Source organism: Vollenhovia emeryi, unplaced genomic scaffold, assembly GCF_000949405.1.
Source record: "Vollenhovia emeryi isolate VEMERY1.0 unplaced genomic scaffold, V.emery_V1.0 DF939249.1, whole genome shotgun sequence".
Classification (NCBI taxonomy): domain Eukaryota; kingdom Metazoa; phylum Arthropoda; class Insecta; order Hymenoptera; family Formicidae; genus Vollenhovia; species Vollenhovia emeryi.
In genome coordinates, this window is record NW_011967117.1 from 297,038 (window position 1) to 309,085 (window position 12,048).

A 12,048-nucleotide genomic window follows, 5' to 3' on the forward strand; every position below is an offset into this window, starting at 1 on the left:
CCGAGATTAAAGTTAAACCGCATTGGTAGAAGCGGGTATTAGTCGGATGTCGCGACCAAGGGGGTAACCGCTAGCTAAGATGTCGTCCCGCCGATTACATGATTTCATCGGATTGCGAAGAATTTTCTTATATGCACGTTTAAAAATAGGCGACGTTGTTAAGAGCTGTTAGATTCCCTCGAAACATATCTTTTTTGACCCAATCATTCTGTCACTGACAATAATAAAAGGGGGATGATAGACTTGCGATACGAAGATACAGATATTAATTACTCACGCAGCGATTCACGCTTCTAAATATTCAGGCCCGGTTTTTCATCTTCTGGTTAACTGTTGACCAGAAGTTAGTGGACTCTCCATCTTTTTCTATGTTATTGCCTGAGAGGAAACAGAGAATGGACCTCCGGTTAACGATTAACCACACGGAAAGACCGGCTAAGGCACCAATAACTAAAATTAAAATGTTGCCGTGTAAATAGTAGAGGCATCTATATTGTTTTGTGTTGCAACATTCACTAAGTTCGCTGCACAAAACGGATATAGTTGTCTCCACTACTTATACCAATGTGGGTCTGACAACTACAGATATAACTGTTACAAATATTACTATTTATTGGGGCTGTGCCAACAATTAGACATGCGGTAACCATATCGGTCTCTCTGCGATAAGAAAGTGAAAGGCCGGGCCTCAGGAACATGGAATTTTTCCAAACATTACTGCTACATCCCTTTTCTTATCTCCAGATGAGTCACAATTAGAGGTGAGTCACTTACAATTGGAGGATTGGCGCGCGGGGATCGGAGAGCGGGGAGAAAGAAGCCTCACGGTACGGTGATTTTTCACTAATCTTCATCTTTATTATTACTGTGTAAATATGTAGGCACTGAACAAATAATTTCATAATTTGTTTACAAACATTTACACTTACTGATCTTCGTCTTTTGTTCAATTAATGAATATTCTCCGCGGAGAGCCGCGCAGCCCCCGGGCTGGCCGACCGGGGCTGCCTATACGTGTATGTACGTGTGTATATTTTCCGCCGTCTACGCCCGAGCCTTAATAATTCTTAAACGGTAAACATACCGGTTGTCGTCTTCACGGCATTGTATGCGCTCGACCCCAACTTCTATAAATTTGCGACCTCGATAATCGCCCTATCAATATAATGTGTATATTGATAAAGCTTTATGTATACTTCAATCTCTATCCACTAGGTATATTGTTCTTCTAAGCCTAAAATTACCACGTTTATTAAAGGTATATATATATGTATATATATATATCTCTCTATCTATCCTCAGAGAAATTATAATTAAAATTAATAGCAATCATGATAACGTGTCAATTATATACGTCGTGTGGGGGAGGGGGTGGGACGGGAGAGAGGAGGAAGAGGGGTGGACGGGACGCTGGGGGTGGGCGGGAGGGAGAGAAGGTACTAAAAGATAAAAACGCAAATTCTAGCTTTGGCTACAGAGATACATGACATTTCGCGTCTTCAGGAGCGCGACGTGTCGGGGGATCCTCCCGGCTCGCGCGTGTTCCATGTCCGCTGTCGCGCTCCCCGGCTTCGAAAAATGTCGGACTAAGTGAAGAGAGAATTGGTACAGAGTCTTGAGAGATAAATGAGCTCGAGAAAACGCGTGTGTGTAAATTCGTCTCCGCGAATGTGCGTGTGTATGCGTGTACGTGTGTGTGTGTGTGTCTGATGATCGCGTTCATCGGTGAAAGAATGTAACTTTACATAGGATTCGAAGTATCGTCGGCTGATCCGCCTCTTCAGCCTCTTTTCCGTGTCTCAGGTATAAAACTAAAGGAGGCGGCCCGGGCGGGGCCTTTTTGCAAAACTATATTCATATATTTTGTTTCTCTCTTTCTCTATCTCCCTCTTTCTCTATTGCGCTCAGGTGTGTGCAGGTGTGTTTGTCAGAAACGTTTCTTCTTTTCCTTTCTTAACACTGCAGGCAGGTCGACAGATTTGACTGTACGTGCGTGTGTTATACATGAGACACTCCGTAACCGGGCGTGTTATCCAACGCGAATGCCTTGACGTGACGTTATCACCGATGATAATGACGACGATGACGATAATGACGATTGATGCGCGCGTGAGTGTCGCCGAATGAATTTCTCTTGCGTTAATTTAATGATCATCCCGTAAACGTCGATGTCGCGGTGGTCCGTTTTTGGAATAGCTATAATAATTATTATAAATATATATATATATATTTATATGTATATTTATATATGTATATAATAGGTCCATGCGTTTTCTTCTCCTTTAATGCGCGTGTAATGCAACGTGTATGACAGTGAAGAGCGTGTATACTAGGAATGTACATAGTGTACGTAGAGATATTTAATTAGGTTGTGTATAAAACGATGATACATACTATTTACTCGTTACTCGTTTATATCAAACGACACATAGTTTATGATATCGATTTTTTTTTAGTCTCATGGTACGACGTTCCAGGGCACAGCGGCGCGTCGTTTGCCAATAGGCTAATATAGTCTTGTCCTTGTCTTCTCGTACAATCGCGATCTCGCGCGGTCACGCATCCACGCTGACTCGCACTCTCTCTTTCGCCCCTCTTTCGCGCGAGAAAAGAAAATAATAAAACGATCGCGCGGTTATGATACAAGAATCTCCGCCGGACGAATGGTCATCGGCCTGCGAGCGCGCAATTTGGCGTAAACGCGCGCCTCCGGACGACACGCCTGCGTCTTGGACTCGAGTTGCGTTTTGTACTGGAGTGAAAATTCGCCGGCGTTAAAAAGGGAACGAAATTTGCATACGCTCAGGTAGATTCAGAAATTTGTAAATGTTTCACAGACCAGTATGTAAATTACATTTATTATAATTATTACATATATGATGTATAATAATTTGCGGGTAAAAAGAGAACGAATACATGTAATTTGAAAATTTATATAAATTCTAAAACATTTACAAGTTTCCGAATACGTCCGAATTTTTCCTTTTGTCCATGTGTATATATATATATATATATATATTTCTTTTAAAGTAAAATCGAGAGAGATGTCGCCATTACATGTAATTCAACAGATAAAAATCTGTTTTGGTAGATTTTATATAATAAACTTAAAAAACTCTGATACAGTATAAAAAAATAATATAAATTACAGATTAATAGTAGTAAAAGTAAAATTATAAAATAATTCCAAGCTTTGATATCATCATCATTTGTTCCACGGCTCGACGCTCGAAAACATGACCATCCATCCGGGTATCAATATATACATATATATATATATTGATCATTATTATTAAATATTAATACTTCTAGTCGTATACTCTTGCTAGAGTAAAAGTGGTCTCGCGCGTCCCAGATATAAACATACCCGAACGCCATAGGCAAATACAGTGTGTATCAGCGCGTGTATTCTTGCTTCCATGATATGCGATAGATACTAACCTAACGAAAGTTGTCCTTACATTTCTCATTTGGTATTCTTAGTCTTATTTTATTTTACTTTTTTTTTAAAAAAAAGAAGAAGTAATCCTGTACTTCATACGAAGTTTCGATGAAAAGATACAATGAATCTGACGAGTCATTAAATTAAATGGCGAAGATGAACAGATCTATTCTTTTTTCTTTCTTTTTTTTCCTCTTATATAATTTAAGAGTTACAAATAAAATTATTCATTAATCGTGCGGTGCCTATAAAATTATACACATACGTGTGATAAAAGTAAATTGGTTCCGAGCACTCGTAAAGTAATAAAAAAAAGACCTCGCTCTGCCAACGTCCGAAAAGAAACGATTCGTCGTGTTAAATATACAAAGTAGACTAAAGAAAGTACTTAATTCGATACGTTGGATAAGTCTTCGGCGCGTCCGCCGGAAATACTTTCTCTCGCAGAATTCACAACTGTGTGTTTGCACGTATATGCCTGTGTGTATCTCGTATCTGAGTGCGCCGCACACTTATCGAGAGTCTCGATACGCTTATCGTTACGCTTTTTTTTATATTTTTATGATTTTTTTTTCTTGGTTTACCTTAGTAGTCAGTCGACTTCGGGGTCCGTTTAGAAAGAGAGAGGTACATACATGCCCGCATTCGCGTAGATCAAGAGCGACGAATGCGTCTCTTGATTTTTCGTTTCTAGTAAATATCGTACATCGCTATATATTTACACGTCTCACGGCACCTCTGATCTGTTGTTTTTTTTTCTCTCTCTCTCCCGTTTCCTCCTCTCGCCACAATGAAACCTGCACCGCCACGAAAGAGAAGCCGTCTCTCACCGTACTTCGTACGGCATTAGTTCCGCTCGTTCGGATTACTTTACAAGTACCCTCCGCGATAATGAACTCTCCTCTTTAATGCAACCAAGTCTTATATCATCGAAAAATATCATCGGAGATACCTCTGCTATACTAATTCTTACTTAGTTTTACCTTCAGCGAACAGGAATACTCATTTCCAGTCAATATCTCAATAGAGTACGATTATTGTATATGTATATATATATATTTTTATACATATATATATGTCGCTGTCTGGGGGTTTCCCATTTCTTTATCTAACTTAACGTAGACATCGCGCCTGTGAAAGCTTACGAAAAAAGTAAACTAAACGGAATCGCGACTTATACATAAATATGGAGAGAACAACGATACAGTGCGTAACAGCATTATCGTAGCCATTGTCCATTCTGAATATCAATCGCTTTTAAAATTTTCAATGATTGCACCCGAATTTACTATCTTTCTGTCATTTTAATGACTATGACATTTAAACGTTGCTTTCAAATATTGCACATTTTCTTTATTCGAACATTGTTTATATAAATCGACGAGAATCGTTCCAATAAAAGTATTATTAAAAATATTGTCGTGGCGATCGTGGCGCAGAGGATTGTGCGCTGGTCTGGTAATCCGAAGACCTGGGTTCAAAACCAATTTTCGTTCGATCGCCACACATAAGAGAAGTGGATTAACACTCACATGAGCGCTGAAAGCGTCATTAATCTAAAAAAAATTAAAAATATTGTCTCGTAAAAGAAGAAATAAAAAAAATATACACACAAGTATTATACATTTAAAAATTAGAAATGTTATACAACTCATCGGTATAAAACAAAAACAGAATAGTATACATTTGCTATTACCGTGTTCCGTTACATGCATAAGGGACTGTCTCATTAACGTTGCCAATACTCGAAGAAAAGGCAAAGGCGCGAAATTTGTGCAACGTGCAAAAATTACCACCGGATCTCGGCGGCAGTCTTCATCTCGAGCTCTTTGCTCTTGATGGCGTCCACAACGCGGCGCGTGAACGGTTCCTCCCAGAACTCCTGTCGACGTCCCGTCGTCAAGTAATCGTTCATCTTTATTACGTCTCGGAATTGTTCGGGAATCGACAGATTTGTGGCGTTCGTGGTCTACAATACGAGTCGCAGAGTCGTAGTCGTAAGAATAATCGACTGCGATTGTTCAATTTCGTCAGACACATAAGAATTGACCAATCATAGTCGACTATTCTTACGACTACGACTTTACGACGTCTATGTAGACGAGGCTTTAGAGTTTGACGGAGTGCTAGCTGCTGCAACGCCTTTGCCTGTCTAGTTTGCGTTTCTAAAACTAAGCCATTGTACGCACCGTTTAAAAAAAAAACTGCGTAAAATATTTCGCAAAAAAAGAAATAAACATTTAAACATTTAAATTTTTTTTCAAACCGATCACAGGTAGAACAAACGATTTCTAATGTTAAGGCTTTCGTCATGAAAATATATTTAAATCATAAAACGACTTACTATTGGATACGTGCAACCTGAAGTGACGATTTTTCTCGCTCTCATTTTCTCTCTCTTTCGTTCTCTCTCTCTCTCATTCATTCTCTCACTCTCTAGCTCACTAAATACTCTTTTAAATACAAATGGGTGAGAATACTATCTACAATCGCCTTTTTTCTCAGGTCTTTCGTTTTATATATGTCTCTCTCTCTCTGTGTCGCGTACCGTATACCACATATCGAATGGACGCCTTTTCCAATAGTACAAGCTTTATGATTTAAATTCTCGAGTTTATATACGGGCATTAACTGAAACGTGATCCTAAGGCGATCCTAACGACGATCGCACGTGGAACATATCTACGTCGAAGGACCGTTATTCAGCTTCATTTCTTTCTCTCTCTCTCTCTCTTTCTTCTCACCCCCTCCCTTTCTCCGTTTCACTTTGTGTATTACTATGATGGGTCTACTTGTGGTGAATATATTGTCGCTCTTTACCATACAGACACATGCGGCAGAAAATAGGCATTCTTTGTTGCGATAATACACTCTACATCGTTATTCAAAAGGAACTTCGAGTGAACTTTTTATTATACGCTTTATCCCTTTTGTTGCTTCTTTTGCTTTTTCATTTTTCCTCGTAAAGGCCAAGGTCGTGTACGCGCGCGCGCGCGTACCGACCTGTGTGGATCAAAAGTCCAATTTGAAGTTAAAACGGGAGGAATTTCGGTACTAACTCCGCTAGGAGAATTCGCGACGTTCAAGTCCAATCCACAGTGTGCTTTTTGCAATTAGAAATATTCTGTTTTGTATTATATAAGCAAATTAATATGCTGGAAAAATTGATCGACAATGTATACATATACAGTACATAATGTACATGCTTACGGTTTCAATTTGCTCCAAGTTTTTAAACATATTGATTGGTATGGATATCCACAAAATAGAATATTACTAGACGCAAAGAGCATATTGTAGATCAGGTTTTATACTCTTAAGACGTGAAAAATACGCGACGATAGGCCGTGGTCGCGCGGGAGTCGATTCGAAGGCAGGGGTGTCGTCACAAAGTTCTCGCGTTTTATCCGCCCCGCCGCAGCCACGGCGCTCCGCCGCTCCAATCGCGAACGATCGCACGCGAGATTGTCAGAGGCGCTAAACTCTTGCGGAATTGGGCGCGCGCGGAACTGCGGTGTCCAGCGCCGCTCTCCTTCTGCCTCTCTTTCATCTACTTCAAATGAAAATTCGTGAGAAAGCGGGAAAACACGTTGGAATAGAAACTACGCGGGCACTGCAGGTCGGATCTATAGCTGGCTCCGCTTGGCGCTACGCTGCGCGGATGATGGTGATTCGCCGTAGGTGTCAAGTAGGGTCTGAATAGTTAGGGTTTGCTGTTGTCGTTGTTTAATGACAACGGGTCGGCGAGCTTTTGCTGTTGTTGCTGCTGCTGCTGCTGCTGTTGTTGTTGTTGCTGCTGCTGCTGCTGCTGCTGGCTGACCTCGCTGACAGCGCCTCCGCTCATCAGCTTCGCGTTGTTGTTCTCTGTGGACATTTTCGTATATTCGCGCTTACGCAGCAAGTTCTCCGTTTTGACGATCGTGATGTCCGGGTTATTTTCCAACACGGACGTGGTGGAACACTTGGACACTGCCGTCGGCACCTCGATGTAGCCGCCGCCCTCGCGCTTAATCGACGTCGTGGTCGCCACGTTCGCGTTGATCTTCTGCAGGATGTCGTTGACGGACTCGCTGTTCTCCGTCGTCGTGGCTTCTGTCGCGTTGTTGTTGCTGCCGCTGTCGATGCTACCGCTGGACGCTGCGTTGAGGTCACCGGACAATGAGATTCTATCCGGGCCCTGCAGCGTTGACAGATAAGTCGCGAGCGTGTGGACGGTGACATTGAGGAACTCGGCGGCTCGGAATAATGTTATCTCCTTTCGCCGCAGCTTCGCCAGCACTTCCGCGGGGCCCGGTTCAGACCAAAAATCCCTTACTCTGAAAACATATGTCCGCATTATTATCTCAATTACTTGGACGGAGCTCTGCCGTTTACTTGTGCCTGCGCTAAAGGTCTGTGTCCACGACGCCAGAACCTGGTCCAAGTTCTAGCGTCGTGGACACAGGCCTTTACGCAAAGGACGTTCGGGGATTAGGACTGTTAGGTGCAAGTTTCGTCTGCACGCGCTCTTACCTGTACGGGTGTTTAAGGCAACCATAACTGTCGCGGTATCTGCCGTAGAGAGTGCCATAAGAGACGCCGAGGATCTCGGCGGCAGTCTTCATCTCGAGCTCTTTGCTCTTGATGGCGTCCATAACGCGGCGCGTGAACGGTTCCTCCCAGAACTCCTGTCGACGTCCCGTCGTCAAGTAATCGTTCATCTTTATTACGTCTCGGAATTGTTCGGGAATCGACAGATTTGTGGCGTTAGAGTTTGACGGAGTGCTAGCTGCTGCAATCGATATTCAAGTCAACATTTGTTTTGTGCTAGAATAGATACTGACGCGTCTCTATACGACCGGCGTTGAAAAAAAAGATGAAAAACCATGATTAGTTTTCTCGGAAAGCTGGTGTCTCCTTGATGGTTAGCAAGATTCATCGAAAGAATTCGGAATCGTCGAAAGAACAGAGTGTAGCAATTCTTTTTTTACGCCGATTATATAGAGGAAAGTCTCCTATTATGAGACAGGAGGATCTCCTAGTAGGAGATAGCGGAGTTTCTACTACATCATCAGGGCATCATCTGTTGCTTCCACTATGAAATTATTGCTCTTGGAGTGAAATCTCTCTGTTGAATAAAAGATTCATTGCTAGATTGCGTAATGGTTGCGAAAAGAGATTTGCGATTGAATTTGGATGTTGAAAACCTGCTATCTCATATTAGAAGCCTATCTCATAATCGGGGACTTTCCTCTATATTGTGACAAAAAACATTTAGAACAAGATTAGTTCAAGCCAGTATCTATTCTTTTAAGGAAGACGATATTCTTAAGTACGTGTATCGTGCGTGACTTTTGTTATCTTTAAAATGAGAAACCCTGTATAATCGAAACGGTAATGTAAAAGAAGATATCAGCATTTTGAACTGATCATTCATTTCTCTTCTTTAACCCGGACGTTTTCTTCCGTTCGTTTTCATCGGTTTTTTCTTATTTTTCTTTGACACACTTTCCCTTTTACAGGAATAAGTAGAACAATAAAATAGTTTTTTTTAATATGCAATTGCAATGAGAGACAATGATAATATTAATAGAATATAATTGTAAAAATAGAACACGCGAGGATGTGAAGTATATACAGAGTTTATAAATATACAAATCGGCACAATGAGTTGACAATTTGAGAAAGACTATACATGGCGCGTGTATACTACAGTGAGCGAAACCTTCACCTTTCTTTTCCTCGGATGCGTCGTCCTTGGACATGTAGGACAGCTAAAAAAAAGCACAATGGTCAAAATCGTGGAGAGTTCGTGGGAAGATTCGCGCAGTCTGAAATAGTCTAATCTGACGTTTGCCGCAGGAGAAAGTAGAACGACACTTCTTTTAATAGATTCAATTTAATTACGCGCGCTCATTCACGTCTGCACGAGTAGGAATCGTATATCTAATTCGATAATTAGATTTAATTATGGCCTTACCACCGGCAGTGGCGTTTCGTTAGTCTCGTTCATCATCATCTCGTCGTCCCAACTCTCATGGTCGCCGCCCTCGCTCATCATTTCCTCCTGAGAAAAGGTTCGACGTGACACATTAGAGTCGTGCGTGGGTATCTCCGCGTATGTGCGATACCCGCCGCTGCGAGTCTGACAAAATTATCGTATTTTTACATTCACGACGACGGACCGTAAAGTGTTCATCTTCAGGGTTCCGCGCGAGGCTCGATATCGTGGCACTGCAGATCTTTTCTCTTTCACCTGGTCATTTTAATCGTTTCTCTTTGCGTCTTTCAATAGAAATATTTTGAAAGAATTTTGAATCACGGCGCACGTTGTTAGGTTTCTGGACTTGTACTTGGGAAAGTTTATTTCATTAGAATTATAATAATCGTTTTGAATAATCGAGACGACAATGTAACGGAATGTCTGTTCAAACATCTGAGCACTTTCTCGACTTTATAGACTAATGTTCCATTGATATTACGAATACTTTGTTCAGAACACAATGTTCAGGATAAAAGTTTAACTATGATGCGCATTAGAAAATATTCTAAAAGAAAAAATATAATATTTACACAGTTACAATTAATACGAGACATTTTTATAAGGCAATACTACACCGAAAGAAAAATCTGGTTGCATTAATTAGAAATCTGGTACATTCAACCAGTCGTCTGTTAGAAAACGAACGAATCAGAATACGTTTAGGATTTACGACTGGACGTGTAGTGAGGTCTATCAAATTTCTGGCTATGAAATATCGAGCCCTGTAACTAGAAATTCTGTTTGGTTTAACCAAAATACGTTTTCATCGTGCAAGTCTTGTTGATACGATCAAAGCATTTTTCTCAGCGTAGCTCTTTTGACTTTTCGCGGGCGGATTTGCGAGATGCCGCTGCAACCAGGTGCCGAGTAGAGACCCTGTAAGCAGAGTCTGGCCATAAAAGTTCGTCAAACTCCTGCGAGTGAGAGAGAAACATAGGCTATCTCACTCTTCCACGATCGTAGAATCGCAGGAATTTGATGAACTCTAATGGCCGGTCACTGATTACAGGGTCTCTAGTGCCGAGCTTCGCACGGACCGTTCAGTCCGTACGATAGCGATAAGAGACACGTACGTTTCCGGTGATACAAGTGATCTTGGGTGTGAAGACGTCGTGTGCCGACGGTGGATCGTCCAGAGGCGGACGACCTCTGCGTCTCTTGTTGGGTGTCGGTTGAGTCTCGTCTGTTTCACCCTCCCGCAAAACCGTCTCCACGCCGGGCGTGCCGGTGCTGGGACTGTGGCCAGTGTTATTCAGGTCATTTTGCGTGGAGTCGCTGCGCCAGCTCACCTCGGCGAGCCCCTTGATGTGTAGATCCTCGGCGGTTTTCAGTAACGACGACAGCCTCGTCTACAAAAGCGAAACGGCCGGATGTAATTCACATTACCCCGATGTCCCATTTTTCTCTTCTGGCGATCGAAAATACCTCGCACGTAATCATCGTTGAAGCCATTATCGCGATTACTTTATTTACATTAAATATATTGAAATGTTATTTTTATATAATTTTGTAACGTGTCGGCGAGCAGAAAGGGGGAACGCGGGGTGAGATTAAAGGTAAAAGTTCAGAAAAAATGTAGATAGATATGCGTAGATAAGTATGACTTGTGCAACTGCGAAACTCGTTAAATCCGCTGTAAGCTCCACTGAGAGAAACTGAAAAAGCTGATTGCTTATTTATAAATAAGTAGAGCGAGATATTTACCGAGTTGTATAAACGGGAATGTGTCGCAATGATGTCTGAACTAAACGCTTAAATATGAAAATTTCGAGATACTAGTTAGGGCGCGTTCTACAAAAACTAATTTGCTCTGCGATGATATTAATTCGCAATATAACAGTTTATGTACAATCACATCTAATATAGCCTTGGCCGAAAATATTTTAGCCACCTACGTGAAACCTCGATAACTTTAAATTAATTCATAGTTTTTCGCAATAAATTTAAAAATTAAATAAATTAAAATTCGTATGGCTTAAATGTGATAAACACAAATTTGAAGGAATAAAGGACTAAGAGCCGCGACAGGGTGTTAGCGTCTAAGTATTTTATTCTAAATTTATTACGAAAAAATATTACCTCAGCCTCAACGCGAGGAGAGCTTAAAAATTAAACTCATTTAGACACTAACATCCTGCCTTGGCTCTTATATCCTTTGTTACTTCGTATACAAATTATTTTACATTCAGGTTAAATAAACAATACCAGTTGATGCAAATGGGAATATTTGTTGCGCGCCGATACGTAACAATAACAAAATAGTTGGTTAGAGTCGAAAGAAGTTATACTTCTAAAAATTGAATGGGGCAAATACTTTTGGCCAAGGCTGTATATACACTCAGTCCCAAAAAGCGGTACACCTAAAATTTGTCAAAAAATTACCAAATTTCGAATGACGATAACTATGCGAGTAATAATGATAGAAAGGTTTTTAAAAAAGAAATTGAAGGTCGAAATTTCTACTTTAAGAATCGATACATCAGAGTTTTGCGAGATAATTTTTTTCAAAATGGTGGGTGATAAAACGGGAGCATGCGAAATTGAAAATTTTTCATCCGAGTTTGCGACGATCCATGGCGAGAGG

At 41.1% G+C, this 12,048-nt stretch overlaps 1 protein-coding gene across 3 annotated transcripts in view; it reads right to left on the bottom strand.

Moving 5' to 3' along the window:
- Nucleotides 1-5,846: 5,846 nt before the first annotated feature.
- Nucleotides 5,847-12,048, bottom strand: part of LOC105559929 — an 89,773-nt gene continuing 83,571 nt past the window's right edge. For 2 of the 3 annotated variants that reach the window (XM_012008590.1, XM_012008589.1), the window contains 5 exons: nucleotides 10,538-10,813; nucleotides 9,402-9,488; nucleotides 9,153-9,195; nucleotides 7,955-8,213; nucleotides 5,847-7,758 (listed from right to left, as the gene is read on the bottom strand). In XM_012008590.1, the coding sequence (XP_011863980.1) occupies nucleotides 7,146-7,758; nucleotides 7,955-8,213; nucleotides 9,153-9,195; nucleotides 9,402-9,488; nucleotides 10,538-10,813 (1,278 nt within the window). In that variant the 3' untranslated portion in view covers nucleotides 5,847-7,145. The remainder of the gene's footprint in view (nucleotides 7,759-7,954; nucleotides 8,214-9,152; nucleotides 9,196-9,401; nucleotides 9,489-10,537; nucleotides 10,814-12,048) is intronic. The other variant, XM_012008591.1, reaches the window with a different exon arrangement.